The sequence below is a fragment of the Drosophila pseudoobscura genome, chromosome 2 (assembly GCF_009870125.1).
Source record: "Drosophila pseudoobscura strain MV-25-SWS-2005 chromosome 2, UCI_Dpse_MV25, whole genome shotgun sequence".
Classification (NCBI taxonomy): domain Eukaryota; kingdom Metazoa; phylum Arthropoda; class Insecta; order Diptera; family Drosophilidae; genus Drosophila; species Drosophila pseudoobscura.
Genome location: NC_046679.1, coordinates 24,663,450 through 24,689,343, shown reverse-complemented (window position 1 = coordinate 24,689,343; position 25,894 = coordinate 24,663,450). Strand labels below are relative to the sequence as shown.

General features: G+C 41.1%; 9 protein-coding genes and 8 non-coding genes across 17 annotated transcripts; 9 read left to right on the top strand and 8 right to left on the bottom strand.

Moving 5' to 3' along the window:
* The first annotated feature begins 1,731 nt into the window (after window positions 1-1,731).
* sll (adenosine 3'-phospho 5'-phosphosulfate transporter 1) lies at window positions 1,732-4,019 on the top strand. Its single transcript, XM_001359520.4, has 4 exons — window positions 1,732-2,216; window positions 2,274-3,327; window positions 3,391-3,516; window positions 3,593-4,019. The coding sequence occupies exons 1-4, from the start codon at window positions 2,170-2,172 to the stop codon at window positions 3,761-3,763; spliced, it is 1,398 nt and encodes a 465-aa protein (XP_001359557.3). The 5' UTR covers window positions 1,732-2,169; the 3' UTR covers window positions 3,764-4,019.
* Window positions 4,020-9,159: 5,140 nt separating this feature from the next.
* On the top strand, window positions 9,160-10,355 carry LOC6897734 (uncharacterized). Its single transcript, XM_002137804.3, has 2 exons — window positions 9,160-10,058; window positions 10,119-10,355. The coding sequence occupies exons 1-2, from the start codon at window positions 9,165-9,167 to the stop codon at window positions 10,260-10,262; spliced, it is 1,038 nt and encodes a 345-aa protein (XP_002137840.3). The 5' UTR covers window positions 9,160-9,164; the 3' UTR covers window positions 10,263-10,355.
* A 1,608-nt stretch (window positions 10,356-11,963) lies between these two features.
* Edg91 (Ecdysone-dependent gene 91) lies at window positions 11,964-12,691 on the bottom strand. Its single transcript, XM_002137803.2, has 2 exons — window positions 12,599-12,691; window positions 11,964-12,526 (listed from the first exon to the last, which is right to left on the bottom strand). Exons 1-2 carry the CDS (start codon window positions 12,620-12,622, stop codon window positions 12,074-12,076), a joined length of 477 nt encoding a protein of 158 aa, XP_002137839.2. The 5' UTR covers window positions 12,623-12,691; the 3' UTR covers window positions 11,964-12,073.
* A 1,289-nt stretch (window positions 12,692-13,980) lies between these two features.
* On the top strand, window positions 13,981-14,611 carry LOC6897732 (keratin-associated protein 19-2). Its single transcript, XM_002137802.3, has 2 exons — window positions 13,981-14,055; window positions 14,128-14,611. The coding sequence occupies exons 1-2, from the start codon at window positions 14,008-14,010 to the stop codon at window positions 14,473-14,475; spliced, it is 396 nt and encodes a 131-aa protein (XP_002137838.3). The 5' UTR covers window positions 13,981-14,007; the 3' UTR covers window positions 14,476-14,611.
* Window positions 14,612-14,900: 289 nt separating this feature from the next.
* Window positions 14,901-15,896, top strand: LOC6897731 (pupal cuticle protein Edg-91). The gene is made up of 2 exons (XM_002137801.2): window positions 14,901-15,241; window positions 15,367-15,896. Exons 1-2 carry the CDS (start codon window positions 15,230-15,232, stop codon window positions 15,769-15,771), a joined length of 417 nt encoding a protein of 138 aa, XP_002137837.2. The 5' UTR covers window positions 14,901-15,229; the 3' UTR covers window positions 15,772-15,896.
* Window positions 15,897-16,290: 394 nt separating this feature from the next.
* On the top strand, window positions 16,291-16,363 carry TRNAV-CAC (transfer RNA valine (anticodon CAC)). Its single transcript has one exon. It is a non-coding gene; the product is annotated as a tRNA-Val (tRNA).
* A 368-nt stretch (window positions 16,364-16,731) lies between these two features.
* TRNAP-UGG (transfer RNA proline (anticodon UGG)) lies at window positions 16,732-16,803 on the bottom strand. Its single transcript has one exon. It is a non-coding gene; the product is annotated as a tRNA-Pro (tRNA).
* A 152-nt stretch (window positions 16,804-16,955) lies between these two features.
* TRNAA-AGC (transfer RNA alanine (anticodon AGC)) lies at window positions 16,956-17,028 on the bottom strand. Its single transcript has one exon. It is a non-coding gene; the product is annotated as a tRNA-Ala (tRNA).
* A 90-nt stretch (window positions 17,029-17,118) lies between these two features.
* Window positions 17,119-17,812, bottom strand: LOC6897727 (glycine-rich protein 23). Its single transcript, XM_002137800.3, has 2 exons — window positions 17,721-17,812; window positions 17,119-17,652 (listed from the first exon to the last, which is right to left on the bottom strand). Exons 1-2 carry the CDS (start codon window positions 17,739-17,741, stop codon window positions 17,203-17,205), a joined length of 471 nt encoding a protein of 156 aa, XP_002137836.2. The 5' UTR covers window positions 17,742-17,812; the 3' UTR covers window positions 17,119-17,202.
* A 218-nt stretch (window positions 17,813-18,030) lies between these two features.
* Window positions 18,031-18,632, top strand: LOC6897726 (translation initiation factor IF-2). The gene is made up of 2 exons (XM_002137799.2): window positions 18,031-18,130; window positions 18,189-18,632. Exons 1-2 carry the CDS (start codon window positions 18,116-18,118, stop codon window positions 18,579-18,581), a joined length of 408 nt encoding a protein of 135 aa, XP_002137835.2. The 5' UTR covers window positions 18,031-18,115; the 3' UTR covers window positions 18,582-18,632.
* A 100-nt stretch (window positions 18,633-18,732) lies between these two features.
* TRNAP-UGG (transfer RNA proline (anticodon UGG)) lies at window positions 18,733-18,804 on the top strand. The gene has a single exon. It is a non-coding gene; the product is annotated as a tRNA-Pro (tRNA).
* Window positions 18,805-18,968: 164 nt separating this feature from the next.
* Window positions 18,969-19,041, bottom strand: TRNAA-AGC (transfer RNA alanine (anticodon AGC)). Its single transcript has one exon. It is a non-coding gene; the product is annotated as a tRNA-Ala (tRNA).
* A 1,346-nt stretch (window positions 19,042-20,387) lies between these two features.
* LOC4802685 (uncharacterized) lies at window positions 20,388-20,987 on the bottom strand. The gene has a single exon (XM_001359518.2). The coding sequence runs from the start codon at window positions 20,985-20,987 to the stop codon at window positions 20,388-20,390; it is 600 nt and encodes a 199-aa protein (XP_001359555.2).
* A 277-nt stretch (window positions 20,988-21,264) lies between these two features.
* On the top strand, window positions 21,265-21,337 carry TRNAA-AGC (transfer RNA alanine (anticodon AGC)). The gene has a single exon. It is a non-coding gene; the product is annotated as a tRNA-Ala (tRNA).
* Window positions 21,338-23,749: 2,412 nt separating this feature from the next.
* On the bottom strand, window positions 23,750-23,823 carry TRNAT-AGU (transfer RNA threonine (anticodon AGU)). The gene has a single exon. It is a non-coding gene; the product is annotated as a tRNA-Thr (tRNA).
* Window positions 23,824-23,956: 133 nt separating this feature from the next.
* TRNAT-AGU (transfer RNA threonine (anticodon AGU)) lies at window positions 23,957-24,030 on the bottom strand. Its single transcript has one exon. It is a non-coding gene; the product is annotated as a tRNA-Thr (tRNA).
* A 590-nt stretch (window positions 24,031-24,620) lies between these two features.
* Window positions 24,621-25,360, top strand: AttD (Attacin-D). Its single transcript, XM_001359517.4, has 2 exons — window positions 24,621-24,844; window positions 24,908-25,360. Exons 1-2 carry the CDS (start codon window positions 24,684-24,686, stop codon window positions 25,293-25,295), a joined length of 549 nt encoding a protein of 182 aa, XP_001359554.2. The 5' UTR covers window positions 24,621-24,683; the 3' UTR covers window positions 25,296-25,360.
* Window positions 25,361-25,894: the final 534 nt, after the last annotated feature.

Sequence of the window (25,894 nt, the reverse complement as noted above, 5' to 3'; positions counted from 1 at the left end):
GGACTGACACACAGTGAGTACGTTCTACAGGCTGGACGTTTGCCTCCGGACAAAACAGTCACGATTGAACCATCCTGGCCGCGAAACAGAGGGCAGTGCTCAGCCATATGTATACACACATTTTTACAGGCGGTCACAAATATACAAATTTATGTAAATATACATATATGTATGTATGTATATTGATACCCAATTACAGCGATCTCTCACTGCTCGTACCTTTACCACTAAGTCCGTATTTAATGTTATGTTTCTTGTGTTGTCATTTATTGTTTTAGTCGGTATTCATTAGTAGTTTAAGCAACTTAAAGTACCCGAGATCATTGACCGAAAAGAACAACATATTTCCCGATAGAACAAACTGAATGGCTGCATATGCTTGATCCCTTAGTGGGTGACACGGGGAGCACGCGAGCTTTTCGGTTTGTATAATATATTTGGGGAAGGGTTAACTTACATGCCGATCAATAGAAAACAATGTATTTTTCGTTTTAGACTTTGGTTTTGTGTATTACGTTTTAAATGCAATTTTTGTTATTTTTGTTAGAGCAGCTAAGTTTACAAAATAGGGGAATAAGAGCGGGCTGTAAAATTTGTAGGGCCATGATTTATTTCCTGTTTGCTTCACCCTATGCCAAATTAGCTTTTTAGGCAATCATTCGAATAGACTCAGCGGCTGCAAGCCATTGGAAGTATCTGTATCAATGACATTCATAAAAATACAATTTAATATTAAGATACTGAAAAAATTGGTCATTTACATTAATTTTAAGCACTTGAGTCTATATTTCACTGTACATGTTTAGTAATGCAGCCTCTGTGACCCCTTAGCAAGAGCTCTTGATAGGTTAGTGGCCCACATTATATTAAAACCTTTTATGTATGTATATATATACCTCCGACCATTGCCCATAATATTAATTCCGCATGAGTAAGGGAGTCCCCGTCTTCACCTCAGCACAATCATTTGGCTACACAAAGAGTTCTAATTTATTTATTTACAGTAGAATCCGGCTATAACAACTCTGCTAAACAAACTTTGTTCCCCTGTTTAAATTAAGGCGGGTTAAATGTTCGTCTTTTTTCATCGGTACATTTGCGGTATTTTTGAGAGTCAGACGGTCACACTCTCCTGCAACGAACAAATGAGTCTTTATTTTGAATGGCCTATTTCAATAGTTTATGGACAACAGGCAAAAGCAATGGATTCTTTAGCAGATAATCTTATCTGTCAGTGGGGTTTCCTCTGAATTAAATTAATTGAGGGCCTAATATAGAGGCCTTTGCAACATTCAACATGGCCAGCAGCATTTTGAATTGGTATATATAAAAATACTGCGGTCACACTTTGTCACACAATTTACGTTACCTTGTACTCGCCCATTCCCTCTTTTTCATTCCAATCGAGGAATATGGTTTCAAATCCTTGAAGGTGAGCGATTAACCCATAGTAGACCAAGAGGTTTTTTTAATATTCCAAAGGTATCGAAAGGTGAAAGATGGCATGGATCTACAAGAAGACTTTACAAACGTTAATATTTTCCGTCATTTACCTCAAGAAGTTGAATATTTAAATAGAGGTGGCTTTAGCGGGCTAAGTTCGTTCTTCGAGACCACTAACCATACAGTATATGGTTAGTGTCGAGACGCTATATTGAGTTCGTCAGTATATTTACGGTATATTTTTAAAATGAGACGGTATATTTTGGTATATTTCTACTACTCCGACTGAATTCCCACCCCCATCCCCACCCTACAGTGCTGCCGACCATTCAGTGGGTGAAATGGAATTTGGAAATTTGTGTAAATAGCTGTTTAGCTGGCCCTAAATTAAAGCTGGCTGCCGGCCAGCAGCAGCCAATTCCCAGAACCAGAACCCGGCCACCCGTCTGGAGCAGAAGACATAGCACATTCAATAGACTCCAACCCGACAAACGGCCTCCGCGGCTGTATAAACAAACTTCAACAGAATAAATTGCTGATGCTGCTGTTCTTTTTGGCGTGGAGCACATTATGCAAAAACTAGTTTGAGCGGTTATTGAACCTCTGACACTTGACTTGCGTTTGCCGGCAAATATTCATTCGCCCCCAGGCGTGACCGCTCGCTCAATTCTTATTAAAGAAGTTCAATCTGGAATATAGAATTCGACGTGTCAACAGAAGAGGGACATGCACGTGTACAAAATGAGTAATCGAGTTCCGGAGCTAATTATATGGTGGGTACATACAGATATATCAACAATTTGCTCCCCGACTAATGATGACCATTCCAGCTCCTTTATCGTGGTCAGCTTGCTGGTTATACACTTCTTTTCGGACCTGTTGCGTGCCTCGCTTGGCGGCTTCTACACCAAGGATGTGACGCTATCGCAGATTCTGGATGCCCAGAACTCCGACTATGCCTGGCTTCTAAAACTGTTGGTTAACTGCTTCGGCTACAGTTGCGTCTTTGTGCCAGGCTATCTCATATACAAATATGTGGCACGCACCGGCTACCTCGAAAGAGGCAACAAGACCATTCTGCACACGGCCATCAACATGTGCATTACAGGCAACTCCACCTACGAGCCACTGGATGTTGCGGCCAGTACAGCGGATAAGGAACGATCTGCAGGATCTGTGGCGGTCAAGCGCACGAGTTCCCAGGAGGCTGTGCAGCTGCTTTGGTGCTTTGGCGGCCTAATGGTGTCCTATTTGACCTGGGGCGTTTTGCAGGAGAAGATCATGACACAGAAATATCTGAATTTTGCTGGTGAGAGTTCCAAGTTCAAAGATTCGCAATTTTTGGTGTTTGCCAACCGATTGCTAGCCTTTATGGTGGCCCTCATCTATCTGCAATGGCAGCCCTCGCCCACACGACACCGAGCACCGCTTTACAAGTACTCCTTCGCCTCGTTCTCGAACATAATGAGCGCCTGGTTCCAGTATGAGGCTCTTAAATTTGTCAACTTTCCCACTCAGGTGCTGGCCAAGTCGTGCAAAATAATCCCTGTCATGGTGATGGGCAAGATCATGTCGAAGGCCAAGTATGAATCTTACGAGTATGCCACAGCTGTGCTAATCTCGCTGGGCATGATCTTTTTCATGAGTGGGTCGGCAGACAGCAACAAAGCCAGTGGAGTGACCACCTTGACGGGCGTATTCCTGCTCTCTTTGTACATGGTCTTCGATAGCTTCACAGCCAATTGGCAGGGCTCGCTGTTCAAGAGCTACGGTATGACCTCCCTTCAGATGATGTGCGGCGTAAATCTGTTCTCCTCGATCTTCACTGGTGCCTCGCTGTCGATGCAGGGCGGATTCATGGACTCCCTGTCCTTTGCCACAGAGGTATATATGTCCAAACACGATTATATTTAGTCCTACCTCACGTATTAAGTGTCTTATTTTCAGCATCCGAAATTCGTTTTTGATATGGTTGTGCTCTCCATTTGCTCAGCAGTCGGGCAATTGTTTATTTATCACACAATTGATGTCTTCGGCCCAGTTGTGTTTACCATCATTATGACGCTGCGTCAGGTGAGTCTTCGGCTCTGTTTATTCAACTGTCTGCTGCTCCAGAACCACTCTATCGGTTTTACCCTCTGCCCCACAGGCCGTAGCCATCATGCTTTCTTGTTTCATCTACCACCACAGCGTGTCGGCTCTGGGCATCTTTGGTGTTCTCATCGTTTTCGTAGCCATCTTTCTGCGCGTCTACTGCACACAGCGTTTGAGGGCAATGCGCAAACGGGCCGAGGCTAATAAACCCAAAATGGCTGTCTAACCAGAGGCATGGAAGTGGAAGCGCCTCACATACAACGCACAGACTTCCCAGCTTAGTCTTTAAGTTATATTATCTGGATACGGATCCTAGTTCCAATCTCTGAACAAAGGCAGCTGGGTCTATTTCTTCCCATTTTGTACAGTTTTGTTTTACTAGTTATAAGTTTAAATAATTTTATTGTAAGGCCTAACGATTTTATGTGTGCTTTGAGTAAATTGTATATGATATACCAGCATATGGAGTGTGTGTACTTAAATCTAGTGCGTCCTTTTAATTATGGGTACTTTTAATTATGAAATTAAGTAGATTAAGAGATGTACCATAATATTTTTAATTTTGAATGCATGCTTGGCTCTTGTAGCAAGTTAAGTTCTATATTCCTCAAATATTTGTCCAAAATTCATCTTTTGGGTCGTCATGCTCCGGTTTGGTGTCGCATGAGCCACTTGATGGTGCAGTCTTGGCATATCAACTTAAAATGTAGTAATCTGCATTACACCACCATGATTCATAGTAATATATGTAAACAGATTAAGCTTTCCCAAATTATAATGTAAATCTTTAGCTGAAGACTCAAAGCAAATCTAATACGATCCGTTGTCAACTGATTTCGTGAAATGATAGTGCTTCCAACTTAAACGAGGGGGAACGTTGTGAGTTGCTGCGGACACCGCAACTCTACATTTATACCCGATACTTAGTCAGTATGGCTCTTCTCCGGCAGACGCCGCTAATATTAAACGGCACGACAAAGAGTTCGTGCGAGAGAGACAGAAAATCAGTTTGAGCGTGACGTCGGGCGCTGCGTAGCCACTGCAAATTGATTTGTTCCTTTTGGCTATAAAAATGATCCAATCAGAACCAGATTCAGCAATCTGATAGCAATCTGGTCATTCTCTATGATTGCGCGTTTTTAGTTTTCTGGAATCTTCAATATTGTGGATGCCACATATTTTCGTCCTTTGTGGAGGTCCCTTCCGCCTCCTGTGGGGCGAAATTTTGAAATGTATGTGTAATAGTGACATATTACAGAAGTCTGGATACAAAATGTCGTTGCTCTAGCTCTTATAATCTTTGAGCCCTAGGCGCTTATAGGGACGGACAGACAGACGGGGCTCAATCGACTCGGCTATTGATGCTGATTATTCTTGATTTTTATTGAATAATTGTTATTATAATTGTAATTTTTTTGAATAATTGTTATTATAATTGTTATTTTTGATTTTTTTGAATAATTGTTATTATAATCGTTATTCTTGATTTTTATTGAATAATTGTTATTATAACTGTTATTCTTGATTTTTATTGAATAATTGTTATTATAATCGTTATTCTTGATTTTTATTGAATAATTGTTATTATAACTGTTATTCTTGATTTTTATTGAATAATTGTTATTATAACTGTTATTCTTGATTTTTTTGAATAATTGTTATTATAATCGTTATTCTTGATTTTTATTGAATAATTGTTATTATAACTGTTATTCTTGATTTTTATTGAATATTTTTATTGAATATTTTTATTGAATAATTGTTATTATAACTGTTATTCTTGATTTTTATTGAATAATTGTTATTATAACTGTTATTCTTGATTTTTATTGAATAATTGTTATTATAATCGTTATTCTTGATTTTTATTGAATAATTGTTATTATAACTGTTATTCTTGATTTTTATTGAATAATTGTTATTATAACTGTTATTCTTGATTTTTTTGAATAATTGTTATTATAATCGTTATTCTTGATTTTTATTGAATAATTGTTATTATAACTGTTATTCTTGATTTTTATTGAATAATTGTTATTATAATCGTTATTCTTGATTTTTATTGAATAATTGTTATTATAACTGTTATTCTTGATTTTTATTGAATAATTGTTATTATAATCGTTATTCTTGATTTTTATTGAATAATTGTTATTATAACTGTTATTCTTGATTTTTATTGAATAATTGTTATTTTAACTGTTATTCTTGATTTTTTTGAATAATTGTTATTATAATCGTTATTCTTGATTTTTATTGAATAATTGTTATTATAACTGTTATTCTTGATTTTTATTGAATAATTGTTATTATAACTGTTATTCTTGATTTTTATTGAATAATTGTTATTATAATCGTTATTCTTGATTTTTATTGAATAATTGTTATTATAACTGTTATTCTTGATTTTTATTGAATAATTGTTATTTTAACTGTTATTCTTGATTTTTTTGAATAATTGTTATTATAATCGTTATTCTTGATTTTTATTGAATAATTGTTATTATAACTGTTATTCTTGATTTTTATTGAATAATTGTTATTATAATCGTTATTCTTGATTTTTATTGAATAATTGTTATTATAACTGTTATTTTTGATTTTTTTGAATAATTGTTATTATAATTGTTATTTTTTATTTTTTTGAATAATTGTTATTATAATCGTTATTCTTGATTTTTATTGAATAATTGTTATTATAATTGTTATTCTTGATTTTTTTGAATAATTGTTATTATAACTGTTATTCTTGATTTTTTTTAATAATTGTTATTATAACTGTTATTCTTGATTTTTTTGAATAATTGTTATTATAATTGTTATTCTTGATTTTTTTTGAATAATTGTTATTATAATTGTTATTCTTGATTTTTATTGAATAATTGTTATTATAATTGTTATTCTTGATTTTTTTGAATAATTGTTATTATAACTGTTATTCTTGATTTTTTTTAATAATTGTTATTATAACTGTTATTCTTGATTTTTTTGAATAATTGTTATTATAATTGTTATTCTTGATTTTTTTTGAATAATTGTTATTATAATTGTTATTCTTGATTTTTATTGTTTAATTGTTATTATAATTGTTATTCTTGATTTTTTTGAATAATTGTTATTATAACTGTTATTCTTGATTTTTATTGAATAATTGTTATTATAACTGTTATTCTTGATTTTTTTGAATAATTGTTATTATAATTGTTATTCTTGATTTTTTTGAATAATTGTTATTATAATTGTTATTCTTGATTTTTATTGAATAATTGTTATTATAATCGTTATTCTTGATTTTTATTGTATAATTGTTATTATAATTGTTATTCTTGATTTTTTTGAATAATTGTTATTATAACTGTTATTCTTGATTTTTATTGAATAATTGTTATTATAACTGTTATTCTTGATTTTTATTGTATAATTGTTATTATAATTGTTATTCTTGATTTTTTTGAATAATTGTTATTATAACTGTTATTCTTGATTTTTATTGAATAATTGTTATTATAATTGTTATTCTTGATTTTTTTGAATAATTGTTATTATAACTGTTATTCTTGATTTTTTTTAATAATTGTTATTATAATTGTTATTCTTGATTTTTATTGAATAATTGTTATTATAATCGTTATTCTTGATTTTTATTGTATAATTGTTATTATAATTGTTATTCTTGATTTTTTTGAATAATTGTTATTATAATTGTTATTCTTGATTTTTATTGAATAATTGTTATTATAACTGTTATTCTTGATTTTTATTGTATAATTGTTATTATAATTGTTATTCTTGATTTTTTTGAATAATTGTTATTATAACTGTTATTCTTGATTTTTATTGAATAATTGTTATTATAACTGTTATTCTTGATTTTTTTTAATAATTGTTATTATAACTGTTATTCTTGATTTTTTTGAATAATTGTTATTATAATTGTTATTCTGGATTTTTATTGAATAATTGTTATTATAATCGTTATTCTTGATTTTTATTGTATAATTGTTATTATAATTGTTATTCTTGATTTTTTTGAATAATTGTTATTATAACTGTTATTCTTGATTTTTATTGAATAATTGTTATTATAACTGTTATTCTTGATTTTTATTGAATAATTGTTATTATAATTGTTATTTTTGATTTTTTTGAATAATTGTTATTATAATTGTGCGTGCGAGAGAGACAGAAAATCAGTCTGTGCGTGACGTCGGGCGCTGCGTAGCCACTGCAAATTGATTTGTTTCCTTTGGCTATAAAAATGATCCGATCTGATCCAGATTCAGCAACCTGATAGATATGGTCATTATTTATGATTCTGCGTTTTTAGTTTTCTCGAATGTGCAATATTGTGGATGCAACAGATTTTCGTTCTTTGAGGGGGCGGAAGGGGGTGGGGCGAAATTTTGAGATATACGTTTTATAGTGAGATCTAACAGGAGTACGGACACTAAATTTGGTTACTCTAGCCTTAATACACTCTGAGATTTGTGAATATCCCCAGATTTGCATCCTTTGTGGGGCCGGAAGGGGGTGTGGCGAAATTTTGAAACAAACTCGTCTCGGTCTGATATATTAGGAGTGTGGATACCAAATTTGGTTGCTCTAGCTTTTATAGTCTCTGAGATCTAGGCGCTAATGTTTTACTCTAAGCAAAGCCGCCTATGCTACGTGTGTGTTAGAGAGAGAGACAGGGCGAGAAAAAATTAAATTGTTTTCTTGCTGCTGGCTATAATAATAATACGATCCAATTCAGATTCTGCAGTCTAAAAGATATGGTCATTCTCTACGATTCTGCGTTTTTGGTTTTATCGTGATGCCACAGATTTTCGCCCTTTGTGGGGGCGGAAGTGGGCGGGGCAAAGTTTTGAAATATTTTTGGAGCAGTGACATATCACAGAAGTCTGGATCCAAAACATCGTTGCTCTAGCTCTTATAGTCTTTGAGCATTAGGCGCTGAAGGGGACGGACAGACGGACGGACGGACAGACGGACAGACAGACATGGCTCAATCGACTCGGCTATTGATGCTGATCAAGAATATATATACTTTATGGGGTCGGAAACGATTCCTTCTGGACGTTACACACATTCACTTTTACCACAAATCTAATATACCCCAATACTCATTTTGAGTATCGGGTATAAAAATTGTGATTAATGTTAGATGGATCCGTAAATCCCCCCACAACTAATTAGATTCATTCCCAGAGCAGCGGCAGAAGCGTCATGCGACATTGACCCACTTTTCCTATTACATTTTTGGCAGAAATACGTTTTTGGCCAAAAACTACAACGGGTGAGAGCTTCAGAGCTGCCAGCGTTGGTTGACACAGGTCAATGCACACGAGTCGCAGAGTGTAACATGTTTTTTTGTTGCTGGTTTCCCTTTGCTATTATTGTGCCACATGTGGGCGCGTATAATGATGATGATGCCGGCGGTTGGGCTTGGGTTGGGTGGGCGGCCTAGATTACCATATCAAAACAATGCGCTGGATAAATGGGAGCCAATAAAAAAAGGGCATTATGCAATCGTCAGTGTCTGCCGAGCTGCCTTCTAAGGGAAGAGCAACAAATTTGCCAAATTGGAGTGGTTTTTTTTGCACATCGGCGAGGTGATAAGTTGGGGCATGCTCCACAGTAGAGGAATAGTTCGTGCCCATCCAGCCAACCGAGCAGAAGTCTTCGACTCAGTGAATCCGCGTATCCTCGACATGCAGCTACTGCTTGTCCTCCTTCTAGGAGCCCTCCTCAGCTGCTCCGTGGCCTATTCACGGAGCTACAGCTACGATTATCCCAGGAGAAGGCCCTCGCCTTACTCATACAACACCGTCCCTCAATCCCAGAGCAACCGACACTCGCGGGAGAGCGGTGCCACCGCGGCTACCAAATCGGACACGGAGAATGCCAAGTTTGCGGGCGCATCTAACCAGGAACTCGATGAGTCCGGCGGTGATGAGAGGACTTTGCTGCTCAAGAAGAAGCTCAGGAAATTGGCTCGTCCTTATCTGGGATATGGCGGGTATGGCGGATATGGCGGATACGGCGGTTATGGCGGATATGGCGGATACGGCAATCCCTGCTCACCCTTTGGACGCGATGTCAAGAGCGGCCAGAAGGATCCGGAAGAGCAAGGACGTTTCCTCTTCGATGTGAATGTGTACAAAGTCTATCAAGGAGGATGTCGTGGCGGTGGCGGTCTGGGAGGTGGTTTTGGCGGTGGTCTTGGCGGTGGTCTTGGCGGTGGTCTTGGTGGTGGTCTGCTCTCAGATCCCATTCCACCACCCGTGGCACCCTACCCCGTGCCAGTCCGTCCGTATGCTCCCTTCGCCACGTGGCTGTCGTTGTTCGCTCCTGGTGTGCTTGGAGCCGCGACTGTGCCGGGTGTTCCCTTGTCGGATCCTATCCGTCCTCCTTCGGCCGGCGGGGACTTACAGAGCGATCCTGCCGTGGATCCCAGCTATGCCGCGCCTCCAGTGCGCCGACCCGTCCCCAATCGGGTCTACTACGATTCAGCTGGAGCGGTAAGTCGTGACTATCGATGAATGAACATGAATCCCTCCCTCTCACACTATCCTTTGCAGCCGCCTGTGACGCCTGCCCAACTGGTTGGCGGCGTAGCAACCACTGTGAATGGGATCATCCAACAGCTCACAGGACAGGTGCAACCGGTCTACCAAACGGGCGCGTATCGGTCGAGGAGCAATCAGCGGAGTAGCTACGGATGAGCCACCCCTCACGGTCATTCACCCATCCCATTCATACTATGTGTAGAGATGTAGTTAAAATGTGATTACGAGTATCTGTTAGGAAATAAAATAAGAACGAATTAAAAACAAAACACCAAGATTACAAATGCTATATCTACATATATAATCAGGTATTAAGTGCTCCACAAGTACTCTGCAGGAAACGATCAGAAACGTCGTGTCGAGAAAAATTTGCTCTTGAGCAAAAATTCAAGAAAAGTTATTGTAGAAAGCGGGATCTATTTGGTTTGCACTGAAACATTATGAAGGGCTTCAAATCTCCCTTTTAGTTGCTGAATGATGAGATCTATTGAATCCAAAAATTTCATCCGAAATCGATCAGTCTCAGATATGTTTTCACTTTCAACAACAGTACTATATACTCAAATTGTCTCCGCATTTTTCTGTTTGTTTTAACTTTAGTATCAATATCCCAATACTTATATCTTGCAAAATTACTTTACTTGAAAGTATTTCTATCATTTAATTTTCAGCTGTGTTTGAAAAAAAACGTTACTTCTCTTGGATGCTTTGACGCAATGTGAGAACGTATCTCTGGATCATTATCTTAATTGTTCGAAGATCCCCGGAATGCTAAGTTATTATCAGCGCAAATAAGAATGGCATTCATATTATGTGGCATATTACGCCATTTAGATTCCCTTGTTTAATAGCTTTTTCCAAAACAGATTGAAGTACTAGACCTAGCTTCAATCTTTTGTTCTAAGTCTTTCCACTGAATGTATGAACATTAGGATTTGATTTTTGCCAATTTGAGAAACCACTTTCTTGAACGGGCAGCTGACTGAAAGATTTTCAAAAGAACCAACAAGAGAAGCAATATAGGGATAGGGCCCCAACCCTTAGACCCTACTTAATCAAGTACATATACATTCGCCGTGCATAATGCCTTGAATCTTTACCAGGGGACCTAAGCCCGATGCGATACTAGGAATACTGGGCAAATTGTAACTTTTTTAACCTTTTTTCTAAGGGGCTTAAGTATATGAGCAGGACATTTTGGAGATGGTTTCAGATTTTTTAATTATTTCGCTGACTATATATTTTTATAATTTGGTTGTTATTGTATTAAAACAGTGACATATAGAACTAATTTGAAACAAAAAATGGGAGCTGTAAAATAAAAACTTTTCTTGATTTTCGCTTAAATTCTTGGTGTAGTTCTTGTGGCTTAAGTGTATGAACACCACTGTACATACATACATATGTACATATAAATTCCGAACAAAAATATAGATACAGATTCATTCGGCCAAATATGTCTTAGAATGATTAAAATGTATATATATGTATACATATACAGTCCAAATCGAAGGCGTAAGAACACAAAATTAATTTAATTGAATGTGCACGCAATTGCCATAAGGAAATGGTTCAATTGGTAGCAAAATTTCAGACCAAAACTTATAAAAATAATCATTTTAGACTGGCCAACATGCGTTCCCTTTAGCGAAGGAAAGATCGGGTTGAGGAAAACCCCAGACCATGCCCAGGCAATAGCTTAGTCATGCCCCATGCCACACACATACTCGTAAATCTCGGATCTATGCCCATTAAATTTATGCACGTCTCGTTCGGTACATTAAAAGAGCGAGGGAACCGCAAAAAAGTAGCCCCAAGGACAATGGTATGTATTCCCAGAGAAACCGGATTTCGAACTTAATATTTCGGTTTTTTTGTGTATTTTACAATCTTTGCCGGAGGTACTCGTACAAATAATAAGGCACTTAACTAGACAGATGGATCACAGCCTCAGCAGAGGTTTACGTTTAACCGAAGAAACCCCCACCGCCGCCGTAGCCCCCGTTATGGTACCCATTGGAGTACTGCGACTGACTGTAGTGACCCCCGTAGGATCCACCCTGGTTGTAGTATGACCCGCCGCCGGGATAGAATCCGCCGTGATTATGATGATGGGGCCTGTGTCCAAAGCCAGAGTATCCATCGCCAGGATAGCCAGAATAACCGCCGCCGTATCCTCCGGGATAGCCAGAATAGCCCCCACCGTAGCCTCCTGGATAGCCACTAGCATAGCCACCTGGGTAGCCGCCGCCGCCTCCAAAGCCGCTGTACAGGCCTCCGCCTAGGCCAACTCCAGCGCTGAGTCCAACACTCCCACCGAATCCGCCGCCCAAGAGGCCAAAAGTGCGTCCCTCAGCCTTGACGGGGACTGGAGCCGGTGCCGCCTGACCATGACCGGCGACCAGCAAAACGACCAGCAGCTAAAGAGGAGAGCAAACCAATAATGAGCAGGTGCATCCCAACGAGGGGTCCAAGCGCAGAGAAACACTTACACAACTCACAGGAAACAGAGACATGCCGATATCGAGGGCTTCTTGTATGAAACTAAATTGCAATTGTGAAGTGCCCGAAGCTTTTATACCCCGAATCCGAATCTCAGCAAGAAGCTACAACTACGCGGCACGCATTGCCAAGTGGATTCTACGCAAATTGCAGAACAAACACGACCGAAAGCGAAACCAGTTTGTGACGAAATCTGGGAATGCCCCCCCAGATCCAAAAGACACAATATAATAATCGCAGCGGACAATACGGCGCTGCTTGACTGGGCCTCAGAATGCGTTAATTTTTCAGCCAGCCCAAAATTATCATTTTTTTTGAGGGCCGGACGATCAAGATCATGGAAAACCCAATAAAAATAATCACTGAACCATCTACAATCAACAGGCGCTTTTCAAGACCAACAAGTAGAGGGAACACTGTGACGATTTGGATCTACACTATTTTAGATAAGATGTTTTTTCTTTGCCCTCGAGATCTTCTCCAAAGCTACCGATTTGTATATACACTAAGTAAAATAAGGCAGTTGTTATTTTGTTAAGTAATCTATTATCCTATTTACTATATTATCCATTCCTATATCCATTCTATTCTTACAAACACATTGCCAAGTCAAAGATTGCCCGCCAGTTAGGGTATGCCATTCAGGGGCCATTCAAAATCCACTGACAACGGGCAAAGACAAATGACTTAGGCAACAAACTTTTTCACAGAACGTGCAGTGAAGCATATGCCTCCATTGTCGACCCACACCCACCCGCACTCTTTCTGCTCATTAGCACTTGCTGCCATGTATTGTAAGTACATGACTAACTATATGTCTGATATGTGCATGTGGCTCCTCCTCTTATTTATTCTGGTCTATGGTTATGCCTTCACTTTCGTTTCAAAGTTTATTCACCCTCAAGCTGATTATCGCTTGACGTCAGCGGGTTTACCTACCATACGATAGAGAGATACCATACGACCCACATCATCATCATTGCTAGTCAGGAAGTTGTAGTTGGATCCAAAGACAGCGCTGAAGATGTACGACAATGATAGATCTGCGGGGGGAAATAAATAAAATCTTAATTAGTTCTGTGAACGGGTTGTAAACGACCTGAATGTTGATGAAATTTTGTAAGGAAAAGATCTTACAAGTAAGCCCAGATAATGTTTATAGCTTTGAAACTTCAATTGAACTGAGAAAGGTACATGGTATATTGTGTGGATTCAATCGATATGAAGGTCTAAGATGGTTTGGTAAAAAAAAACATAGTTCTATAACAAGTATCTCAGATAGTACTAGTACTTGATGAATAATATACTAATGATTATGTCTTCACATTTGTTCTATAATTATGTTTCCCATTATTGTAATTACTTTGAGGCGTATTTCCGTTTTGCGGCGACTATAAGAATGGCAAACTTTAATCAGACTCCATTGAGTTGCTTGCTGACCATGAAGGTGGGTGTACACAAAGATTTAGTCGCTCCAACTAAACCACTAATTTGTATTCTTGAACCCTCTCGCTTTTAGTTTTTTGCGCTGTCCTTTCTGCTCTGCGGCCTGTGTCTCGAAGTGATGAGTGCCCCCCAGTGGGGCCTCGGATCAGGATTTGGCTATGGTTTTGCTCCCTACTCGGGCTATGGCGGCAGTTATGCCTCGTCCAGTGCCAGTGCCGGAGCGAGTAGTAGTACTGGATACCAGCAAGGATTCGGATCGCCCTATGGGGGCTATGGCGGATATGGCGGATATGGCGGATATGGCGGTTTTGGAGGATACGGGGGCTATCGACAGCAGTACAATCAGTTCAGTAATCAGCAAAACAGCTACGGATCCTCCGGCTATGGCGGATTCGGATACCCCTTTGGGTATGGCCGATGAGTGAGGGGCAAACAGACAGATGCATATTTGTTTTGGCTTAATGCTGGAAGTTTCTGGCTCTAACCGTGTTTTGTTTGATTTCTTTATTTGGCTTTTAATTTGATGGAGGTCAATAAAACGTAAATACCCAAAATGATTCACTCTTTATCAATTTCCAAACTTTTCGGCTCCACATGTGTTTGATAAGCCGAGCACTATCTGGGTAAGGTTCTCTCTGTTTTGGTTCTGAACATGACGATTATTATAACGTATTTCCTACTTTGTAATTTGGTCATTTTTTTGTAAATTAGCACATGTATCGCAGGCTGATTTCCCATTGACATTCGCTTGTTCATTCAATTTTTTTCATTTCTTTTCTCATGCCCAATTTTGTGTGTGTGCTCTCAAAAAACCTGAAATTTTCAGGGGCAAATCATGTGCATAAGGCAAATATAAGACACAACCTGAAGTTCACAGCAGCAGCAACAACAAAAGACAGACAAGAGCTCTTAAGCGGCGGCCGATTGCATAAGGGCGATTCGAGACGCGCGCAGAAAAACCGTCAGACAGATAAAAACTCGTCGCTTGCCTCGCAGCCGCTTCAATTGAACACGCGTTCCAGCCAAGAGACCAGCCTCGTCATCCGCCGGCCCACACATTTGAACTTGAAGTTTCTACAACTAGATAAAGCAATTTTCAAATAAAGACCTCTGATCTTTGGCCAAAAACAGACTTAATCAATTAAAGAGGCGTTAAAACATCATCAAAAGTGAAAATGCAAATCATTGTAAGTGATTTTTATGGATTCAAAGAGACTCGTAAAGTGCTTGTGACTTACTGTGGATCTAATGAAATATAAATTATTATTAGATTATTCCTTCCTAATCTTTCCTTTCTTTCTTTCGAAAACAGTGCCATCAAAACCATCTACTCCTGATCCTGGGAGTATGCTTTCTGTTTCTGCTGCAAGGAATCTCAGCCGGAAAGATAAAATTGCTGGCTTTTAAAGGACCCCATGCCGGCTTTGTGGGGCTTAAGGTGCGCACTCCTAAATTACTGGGCCTGAAGCATGCTCTGAGCGGAGGTGGACTGGGATTCGGCGGTGGTGTTGGTGCTAGCATTGGCGCTGGAATCGGAGCAGGATATGGCGGCGGCGGCTATGGCGGCGGGTATGGCGGCGGGTACGGCGGCGGCGGGTATGGCAGCAACAGTGGCTATGAGCACCACGAATTTCACGAAAGTCATCACGAAAGTCATCATAGCAGCGGAGGGAGCTACGGAGGCGGTGGCTTCGGAGGTGGCCTCTGGGGCAAATGAGAATGTCAATAGGTCAATAGAATAAGGGAAAATCATGTGCTTGCCATTAGAATCCAGATCCACCCAAAATTGTTATTTAGTTGTAGACTCATTTCCCCATTCATAAAATAAAGTTATCTATAGGAATGAACCATTTACAAATTCGGGTATTCTTTTTTAACGGTTCTATGATTTAAGAACCCTGGGCGCTACTCGTAATAGCCTGGTGTTTTATGTATCCTTTATATGCTAATTTTGTGGTCTTCTCTCTCGACTTCGTGCATATTTGGCATTGTATGTTTCATATGTTCCAAAAAGACAGATATATTTATGTATATATTTTATTTGAATTTGGCGGCAATTGTGCTACCATCCACTATCGATATATAATGAAATTAGCGATGCAGCTATTGATGGGTAATGGCATTATCGATATATCTATCGAAATAAAATGAAATTTCAATAATGTGCAAATTGAGAGCTAGATGGCGCTGTATTACTCAACTGTATCATGGCCGTTTGACTATTAGACGGCAGCAGGTTTCCGTAGTGTAGTGGTTATCACGTGTGCTTCACACGCACAAGGTCCCCGGTTCGAACCCGGGCGGGAACAAAACAAACCTTTTTTGATTCAGATTAATTACCCTTATTCTTAACGATTTTGCAGATCAGAAATAAATATGCAATACAGATAGCATGAAATCAAATCAATTTGGAAGATAGCTCTTCTCGCGGCGGCACAAAGGGTGTTGTCCTAGCCACCTAGTCTCGTTATACTCAACCTGGCTGTTATAATTCTTTCATTAAATAATATATGTACGAACACTCTGAAAAATAAAATATTGCTTCAGGTAATCTGTATTGCGACATTTATAGAGATCTAGCGTACGATTTTTTTTTTGGTTAGAGTTATTATTTCAATGATAAAAAATAGCAATTTAGTTTATCAATTTATATAAGTATTGATAAAAAAGTTTAGCCGGGCTCAACCGGGATTTGAACCCGGGACCTCTCGCACCCAAAGCGAGAATCATACCCCTAGACCATTGAGCCTCTTGCCGAGTCATGCCCAGATAACAGTTTTCTATATGTGAGCCAAATAGCACGAACAACTAAAACAAGTAACTATAAAAATCAAATCACAATCAAGAGGAAAGTGTTTCTTTAATCTTGTTACCACTAAAATAGAAGACAAAAACACTGTTTGGAGATGCGGGGCATCGATCCCCGTACCTCTCACATGCTAAGCGAGCGCTCTACCATCTGAGCTACATCCCCGTGTGTAAAACGGGCAGACAAAGTGAAAACAAGCCGGAAGTGATTTGATTTTTCACGTGAATTTTAATATAATGGTCAATGGACAATGGTCAACAACTTAAAACTATCTCGAAAACATTTTTAACAGCGGGTAATACTTGGAGTAGTCAAGGGCTGACCGAAAAACAACGCCTTCTAGCCGTAGTAGCCGCCATAGGGATTGCCATAACCACCTCCAAATCCGCCTGGGTAGCCACCTGTATAGCCGCCTCCAAATCCGCCAGGATATCCGCCGCCGTATCCGCCTCCAAATCCGCCAGGATACCCGCCGCCGAATCCTTCTCCGTACGAGGGAACAGGTACTGGGTATGGCGCTGGCGCTGGTGGCGGTGGGCGAGCATTGTTTCCGCCCAAAAGACCACCCAACAGGTTGCCAAACAGGCCACCCCCCCCTCCGCCGCCACCGAGTAAGCCGCCTCCTCCTCCTCCTCCGCCGAGCAGACCACCCAGGGGTATAATACGATTTTCCACAGGCCCGCCAGTGGGCTCACCTCCGGCTGCTGGGGCTGTTTCTAGGGCCGGGCGCTGCTGGGGATACTGGTATTGGGCGTAACTGCAGGCGCAGAGCGACAACAGCACCACCAACTGCCAAAGGACAGAATGTCCGTTAATAATTGTGCATCTTTAAGATGGTCCAAAGCAAAGCTACTCACCGAAGAGCTGATCTTCAACATGTTTCTGATTTGTCTTGAACTTGACTGAATTGTCTAACCAACGGACTGTTCAGTTTTTATACCAAGATCTCTGTATCAACTTACGCCCACCCAAAAGCCCAGTCCCGGAACACAGCACGGACGACCTTCAACCCCATCAACTTAACCGATTTCAATGTTTTTCACACGATTTGTTATATTTTTGCATTAGTTGCTGCGACTAAATTTTGGCACAATAAAAATTGAATGGTTCTGTTCGACAAGAACTGGTTGTGGATCAAGTTTTTGGCAGTTCGTTGAACTCGTCGCCAAAAGGAAGTACAGGAAGTGGCTTTAGGTTGCTATATATACGGCAGTTTAGACGTTGGCCACGTTTAGAAGCACCAATAGACGTCATGAGAACAAGTACAGTAAGTGGATATGGTTGTCTCACATTGCGGACTTGTTTGATCAACATATTGCTTTCAGGCTACAATCGTGGGCTTAACGCTGCTGCTATGCCTGGGCCTTAGTAGCTCCCACAGTTTTGGCGGAAAGCTCGGAGGGGGCGGCTACGCCCCTGTGTACACCAGCTATGTGCCCTATCCCGTCGCCCAGCCCGTTCCAGTGCCTCAGCCTATACCCGTACCAGTTGCGGTTCCACAGCCTATCCCAGTCCCAGTGCCACAGCCAGTTGTTGTGCCATTCAAGCACGGGTGGAAGGGTGGCCTGGGTGGGCTGGGAGGATTCGGAGGAGGCGGTTTCGGCGGCTACGGTGGGGGATATTCCGGAAGCTATGCCTCGGCCTACAGCTCTGCTAGCGCCTTTTCTGGAGGTTTTGGTGGCGGCGGTTACGGTGGGGGTATCTGGAAGAGACGCTAAGTTTTTTGTTTAAGGCATTTTGAATAAAGCTATATTTAATTTTATTGAAAATCCGAGTGTATTTTCACTGCTATCTAAAAACATTTATTGTCGGCACAAGAGTTTGCCAGAGAGGCCACAAAAATATAATAGAGCGCTCAACATGGCATGAGGCTCAATGGTCTAGGGGTATGATTCTCGCTTTGGGTGCGAGAGGTCCCGGGTTCAAATCCCGGTTGAGCCCGGCTATATGCTTTTTGCTTGCTTGCAATTCAAAGTAAAATATGTAAATGGTGCAAGCTAAATTTTGAAGAAAAAAATTGGCCCACACAAGTATGTATGTATGTATAGTATTAAAAATGAAGAAAAAGAAATTTTGTTAAAAAAAAAAACGTACAACACTAATTTTGGAGATGCGGGGCATCGATCCCCGTACCTCTCACATGCTAAGCGAGCGCTCTACCATCTGAGCTACATCCCCGTTGTCAACTGTAGTGTCCAAAACTACACTTGTGACTCATCGACTGTTGCTGACCAACTTCTGTCGAAATTTAATTTGCCAAGAAAACTTGTTCAAGACTATTTATCAATCTGAAGTGGCCTTGTCTTGTCTTTTTGAAGTTAGATAAGAAGTGGGAACGTACGATGCTGGGGCTGGTGGGAAAAACTTATGCATTTAATTTCCGTTTCCGGTCAGCGAAAGTTGTTCTAAAGAAAACAAAAATAGATGTAGCATCAACACCTGGACCTCTCTGCTGTTCATTGTTGCCATAGCACAAACACAAATAAAGTCCGGGACCAGACCGAATCGAGGATTGGGATGAACAGGAGTCAACGTCAAAGCCTCATCGTTCTTACATACGAGTAGTATGTGTGGATGCCATGCCGGACAATCGCCGATCCCAGATCTCTTCACTATCTGGCACTTTCACACTTCTGTTTATACAACTGTCCTCCGCTTCGAGTATTTGTTTGTTTGTTTCGCCTCCGTTCTAGCTGCCACGCCCTCTGGGCAAAGCTCTATTATTATTTTCACAAGTTATATAAAAATAATAACCGAAACGGACTGCTGTGCACGGATCTCGGAACACCGAATACGGAGCTGACCATGGCCATCCATTATGCTGCCGGGCATTTATTTGCCAAACAATTGAGGCAAGCCCGTTGCCATCCGACTACTGCCTGCTGCCTGCTGCCTGCTCCTTGGGCAACTTGCAACCACTTCATCAGGCATCCATGTCTGCAGCTATCTTATGGTTTATGATGGAATCAAAACAAATGCTGGAGACTACGGTTGCTCCTTCTGCTCCTGCTCCTGCTCTGATGGTGAGGGTAAAGGATATGCTGATGATGAGTTTGTTTATGCAGATTGGTTGTGGAGTTTTTCTCTTGGCGTTAATGGATAAAAGTCCATATGTGTGTGTGTGTGTGTGTGGGGTTGTAACCCTTTTTGTCGACTCTCGTTACTGTGGAGTCTAGTTCGAAAAGCAAACAAGATGGATTTGATTTATTTTATTTATCTTAATTGATGGACGCTATTTCAATCTAACAAAAATGTGAAAAATGTAATGGTATGTAATGGAAATACAGTAAGATATGTACTCATTCAGAAAAGATGATTTCATTAAATTGCAGAATATAATGTATGTACTTAGACATCCCTAAGGCGGGCCCGCCGAATGTATTGTATGTGTGTCTCTTTGGGTTTGGTTTACTTTTTTCTTTGGTTCCGTACTTTTCAATTAAAATTGTATTGTTTTCTTTTACTTTGTCTGCTGTGCGGTGTTTACTTGGGCAACCGTTCTATGTTGTTGCCTCCGTTCCTGCTTAGCCAAATTGTGGTACTGGTATTGGTATTGGTACTGGCCCTTGTCCTGGTCCCAGGCCATAGCTCCCGGCACTGGCTGAAGCCCCTCCCATTGAAGAAGGTGGCAAAGGCGGCGGAGGTCTAAGCGGCGATCCAACTCCAAAGTATCCATATCCGAGGGGAACGGCAGGTGAACCACTGCCACTTCCGGAATTGGCAGCGTTCTGATCGGTCTGATATATGTAGACATTGCTGTTGCCCTGAGCCTGCTGCTGTTGGTTCAGGGGGTTAAAGCTCCCTCCTGGACGGGAATAGTAACCAGGTTGTGGCCCAATGGCCGCCGGATTACAGCCATAGATGGGGCAATTGTAGTATCCATTAATGGGGTACGCTGCACCGGCAAACAGTGGATCTGCACTGTGATAGGCCATCCAACGATTGCGCCAGCGTCGAAAGAGTGTGCCCAGAAAGAAAAACGAACGTCCATCAATGGGCTCCGGAGCTCCAGGCTCCGTCTCGAAGTCGGGCTGTTCATCTCTGTCTATTTCAGCGCTACTGCAGACTACTGCCAGGAGCAGCACGCATAGGAACTGTGTCGGGCTAAGGCGGAGTACTGACATTTTCTCAACTGTGCCTCTTGAAGTCTTTGGGTGAACTACTTGAATTTGAATCTACACACCACAAGAGGCAGTTGAATACCCAAGTGACCTGCCTAATGAGCCTTGTAATGGGAACCCGCATTAATATCACTTCTTTCAGCCTACAAACCATGTCAATGTTGTAATACTAAATGCATGTCTTTCATTGCTCAAGTTAAATTAATTCAGCCTAATACCCATGGAGATGGCATTAATCCAATGTCGTGGAACTATGGAAAAAGACAGCGGCGCCCACATCGGGGATGTAGCTCAGATGGTAGAGCGCTCGCTTAGCATGTGAGAGGTACGGGGATCGATGCCCCGCATCTCCAGGACTTAAATTTGTCGTTTTGGTTTTCTTTTATTTTAAGATACTTTTATTTTGTATAACGAATTAATTTGGCTGAAAGTTACACTTTTTGAGGTGGCAACTCTGCAGAATTTACCTTTTGCTGCACGTGCCACCCATTTTTCATTATTAACCGTAAAGAAAAGTTTGAAGTTTTTGACTTTTTCCGCTTGATTATATTTTGCCACATTACACACTGTGTGCCGCCGAGAAGAGGGCCCTCAAAACGTTTTTGAGTTATGAGTGTTTCGTGCCAGGTGTACTAAGAATCGGGCCACTCAAGGATGGAAGGGACTCGACGTTTGAGCACCCTGTACAGAGGTGATGACCAAGATATTCCGATTCTAAGTATCTAGGGATAGTAGGGAATGAGGAACACTTTTCCTATGTCAGACCCAGTATTCTCCACTCCACATGGGTGTCATCACATCCTTAGAGTCCTGCGAATAAAGCATGCAAAAAACAGGTGACAACAATCAGTTAAAGGTGTGCGAAGGGAGAGGGAGAGCCGCCCGCGTTCGTGTCTGGAAAAACAAAAACAGCACAACATCCAAAGGCCGTGAAAATTTCGCACGTTTTTATGGCCCCTGCCAACCATCCATGAACTCCGCGTAGACCCCCTACTCCTCCTATCCAATGCCACCCACAGTTTTCTGGCAGAGCCTGGGGCCAAAGTTGAGTAATGGCCTCATAGATTAGCTCCCAAGCGAAACACAAGTACGAGTGGACTTTGATTTCTCTGCGCCGACATTCATTTAATTAAAAAAATATGCAAAGTCAACAGAAAAACTACAAACGAAATTAGAGAGAAACGGCCCGGAGGCGAAACTTTTCATAAACTTTGTTGCCATCAAAACAATAAAAACCGCAATCCTTAGCTGGGCCCGGACAGGGCGAGGACTCCTTTTCCTTTTGCCTTTTGTTATCGAAGCTTGAAATGGACAATGGACAATGGCCGAGTGTCCTTTTTTACGACAAAGCTAAATCCGGCGGAACCACATAAATTATGTTAATGCCTATGCTATGTACACGCCCACCATGTGGCTGGAACTGGAACTGGAACCCGACCGGACTACTGTTGTCCGGGGTAATCAGAAAAATACACAGCAGCTCTATGGAATGGACGTTGTGTGGGGAACAGACATTTGCTTAGTGGTTTTGTGTGATAGTTTTTGTGCTGCGTCTATTGGGAAAATTGCTGACAATTGCTAAAAATCCTTGGGTGATGATGAGAAGCTGCTACATGGGTCTGGGTCTGACGGTGGTTATGAAACGGGATGGGACCGGACTGGAGGCGTCAGAGCATTGCAAGTGATATATGTACTATGAAAGAACACATGCTAGGGGGAGGAATAGAGCTTATTGTGGATGAAGGAAGTCTAGGTAAATACCATAGGGATATTTGTCAAGTTTTGGGCAAACTCTTCCTACTTGGACATCGCACGGAGCCATCGGAAAGAGTTTAGTACCCAATCTTCATTGATATGATCGGGAAACCAGAGCTGCCCAGTCAGCGGCAGACATTCATATGTACACAAATATTAATTCTCAAGAGGAAATTAGAAAAGGACATTGCTGTATCCGACACACAAAGGACACAGCCCCAAAGGGAAGGACATTGGAAATTAAATCCATAAAAATGATTATGCCTCGTGGCACGAAGTCTGTCTGCATATAGCATTGTTCTGCCATTGTCTGCCGCTTGTCAGAAGTTGGCTCGTACATAATTATATGTGGGAAGTGTCCCCTCCGTCCGGGGTTATACATCGGCTTGGGCAGCTTGGGTGCGTTTGGGTATAAAAAACAAAGATAAGGCAGAAGCGAGCGGCGGTAAATAAATTGAAACAAATAAGCCTTCTACCCGGCTAATTGCAGCAGGCCCCCCCACTCCCACTTTCCCCCGTTCCATCTGGAAAAGCGAATGAAATTGAAAAGCCGTACGTTCCATTTGCAAGGCAAATATGCTCCCCATCAGTCCGGGTTCCCGACTCCATCCACTCCGGGGCACGGCCACCCGGAGTCGTCGACAACGTCGCAACATGCTGTCGAACATTTCCGTTGCCCAGCGCCGTTGTTTCCGTTATGCATCGCCGTTGCAAGGACCACAACAGGTGTCCCCCCTTTCTCCCTCGGGGAAAAGGTGTGTGGATACGTATCTGACCATAAAGGCGAATCCGCTGCCACTGTTTACGCGAAACTTTTTTGTCAGCTGTCAGCACTGCAGACGTACAAAAGAAAAACGAAAGCTGCCCCTTTATCTTACCTGTGCGCCTGCACGGACGGAGTGCTCGAAGACTGACAGCTGCAACGCATTGCATTGAATACTCGAACAAGCCAGAAAAAGAGAGAAAAAATTGATAAAAAGAAGAAAAAAACAAACGCTATTGCACACATAAGGCCCCGGCGAGATTCGAACTCACGATCTCCTGTTTACTAGACAGGCGCTTTAACCAACTAAGCCACGGCGCCACTTGCCCCATTTTGGAAACATGTAATACTAAAATGATAAAATTATTATTCCAGTTTTTAAAAGATCAATAAACTAAGTTGTTAAGGTCAAAATATTGGCTTTTAAAAATGTATAATATATCCACTTAGACGAAGGCCCCGGCGAGATTCGAACTCACGATCTCCTGTTTACTAGACAGGCGCTTTAACCAACTAAGCCACGGCGCCAACTGATTCCGCCGTTTCCAATCACCAATAATTAGTTCTCTCCGTCCGTAAAGAAATTATGCTGATTGAATATTGGAATAGGAATATCTATAGATGTATATCTGGAGACGAACAAGGAAAAGCAATTTCATCAAACCATGAAAACTTTTCGGAATGTAGGGGAACAATTTCTGATATTTGATGAGATGTTTCACTAAATAAATACGCATGGATATAAGTATTATTATCTGCATTCCAGGTGACTCCCCGATGATCTCATTCAAGCCTATAGGGGAAATAAAGCTGCACATAATCGTGTATCTTCATGGACGTAGTAAAAAAGGGTCAATTTATTTTTGCAGAACTTCTTGGCATAAAAGTAACTTTTAAGTATTTTTTATAATTTTCCCAAATTATTTTCAATTAACTTCAATTCCCAAAATATATATCCCCCTTTATATGAACTTAGGTTCTTAGCTACGCCCATGGCTAGATTAAGAAGCAGTGCAGATCGAGAAGAGAAAATGTCTCGGGAAAGTACCGAAATCAGCCGTGGGGTACTTTTTGTGCCACAAGATATCAGCCTATAAAAGCGTCTGCTGCTCATCAGCAGCCATTCAGAAAACAAAGTATCCAGTCCAAGAACGCAGTCAAAAGCATCGAAAGACCAAGAAATGGATTGTCAGGCAACCGGAAACCCCAAGACAGGAGAGGCCTCCGCCAGATGTGGAGTGATGGTTGGCCATGATCAGGCCAATGCCAGGGCAGGAGTCTTCGCCATGACCCCGGGCACTGGAGGCCCCGTCACCAAGGGCGTTTACGGAGCAGTAAACGCGTGAGTCCCCCTATCATCTCAAAGAGCCATCCAAATCTAACTAACTTTCCACCATCCAACCAGCAATGGTCATGGGTTGTCCGTGCAGCATGGTCACATTGAGGGCATTGGTAGCACCACCACTGCCACGGCCCAGGCGAATCTCCTCCACACCCAAAAAAACACGACGCTCAATGCCACAGGGTATCACAGCCACAGTCGCACCCACGATCAGTTTGGGGCCGGACTGAATATGCAGACATCCGCCGGTCACTCCGCGGCGTTGGGGGTGAATCGTGTGCCCCAGTTTGATGTGACTACCATGCAGGCAACTGGCAGGGCCAACCTGTACACTTCACCCAGTGGCAACCTCAATCTGAATGCTACCGGCAATGCCGTGCGCCACATGAGTGGGCCACTACGCGGCAAGTCCGACATTGGAGGCGGACTCAACCTCCGATATGACTTTTAAGGTGTTAAACTTAAACAAAATGTATAATTGTTTATGATGTTCCAATAAAATTGTAATCAGTATAACCCTCCACAGTTATCTTTCATTGCCCGAAATTGTATATTAGAATCCCTTTAAAGATTCCAATCGATAAAAATTTCCATTTGGCGGCTGGCTATCATTATTATTCAAGCACTCAAACTGCTGTCAATATCCGCATCGATTTCTCATAATTTATCCAACCAAATTCGCACAATAACCGAGGAAAACTCCCTGAGGAGAAGGGTACCCAATGACAAACCAATTTTTGGCTAGTCAGCCACGGCTACAGCAACGCTACCCTCTCGTGCATGGATGCTGAGGCAGCGCAGCCGTTAAGAGCCATAAAAATAATTCAAAATAAATTGCTTTACATAAAAATTTGGTTTCGCTGCATGAAAAAAGCGCAACTGTTTTATAAGGTGTATAATTTGGCCATAATAATGCGCATCATGGCAGGCACACAGCATCTAGAATACACCCATTGAGGGGTTGGTTATTAATTCTTGGCCAACGCGTCGCGTCGTCAAGGCCAAGACATAAATAACGTCGTTTTATGCGTGGAAATACTTTGCATAAGT

Coding starts and splice junctions, on each gene's coding strand:
- sll (XM_001359520.4), top strand. CDS start 2,170: ATGCACGTGTACAAAATGAGTAATCGAGTTCCGGAGCTAATTATATG. Junction 2,217..2,273: donor GTTCCGGAGCTAATTATATG/GTGGGTACATAC, acceptor TGACCATTCCAG/CTCCTTTATCGTGGTCAGCT. Junction 3,517..3,592: donor TCATTATGACGCTGCGTCAG/GTGAGTCTTCGG, acceptor TCTGCCCCACAG/GCCGTAGCCATCATGCTTTC.
- LOC6897734 (XM_002137804.3), top strand. CDS start 9,165: ATGCTCCACAGTAGAGGAATAGTTCGTGCCCATCCAGCCAACCGAGCA. Junction 10,059..10,118: donor ACTACGATTCAGCTGGAGCG/GTAAGTCGTGAC, acceptor TATCCTTTGCAG/CCGCCTGTGACGCCTGCCCA.
- Edg91 (XM_002137803.2), bottom strand. CDS start 12,622: ATGTCTCTGTTTCCTGTGAGTTGT. Junction 12,527..12,598: donor CTCTGTTTCCTGTGAGTTGT/GTAAGTGTTTCT, acceptor TCTCCTCTTTAG/CTGCTGGTCGTTTTGCTGGT.
- LOC6897732 (XM_002137802.3), top strand. CDS start 14,008: ATGGCAAACTTTAATCAGACTCCATTGAGTTGCTTGCTGACCATGAAG. Junction 14,056..14,127: donor GTTGCTTGCTGACCATGAAG/GTGGGTGTACAC, acceptor TCTCGCTTTTAG/TTTTTTGCGCTGTCCTTTCT.
- LOC6897727 (XM_002137800.3), bottom strand. CDS start 17,741: ATGTTGAAGATCAGCTCTTCG. Junction 17,653..17,720: donor TGTTGAAGATCAGCTCTTCG/GTGAGTAGCTTT, acceptor GTCCTTTGGCAG/TTGGTGGTGCTGTTGTCGCT.
- LOC4802685 (XM_001359518.2), bottom strand. CDS start 20,987: ATGTCAGTACTCCGCCTTAGCCCGACACAGTTCCTATGCGTGCTGCTC.
- AttD (XM_001359517.4), top strand. CDS start 24,684: ATGGATTGTCAGGCAACCGGAAACCCCAAGACAGGAGAGGCCTCCGCC. Junction 24,845..24,907: donor GTTTACGGAGCAGTAAACGC/GTGAGTCCCCCT, acceptor CCATCCAACCAG/CAATGGTCATGGGTTGTCCG.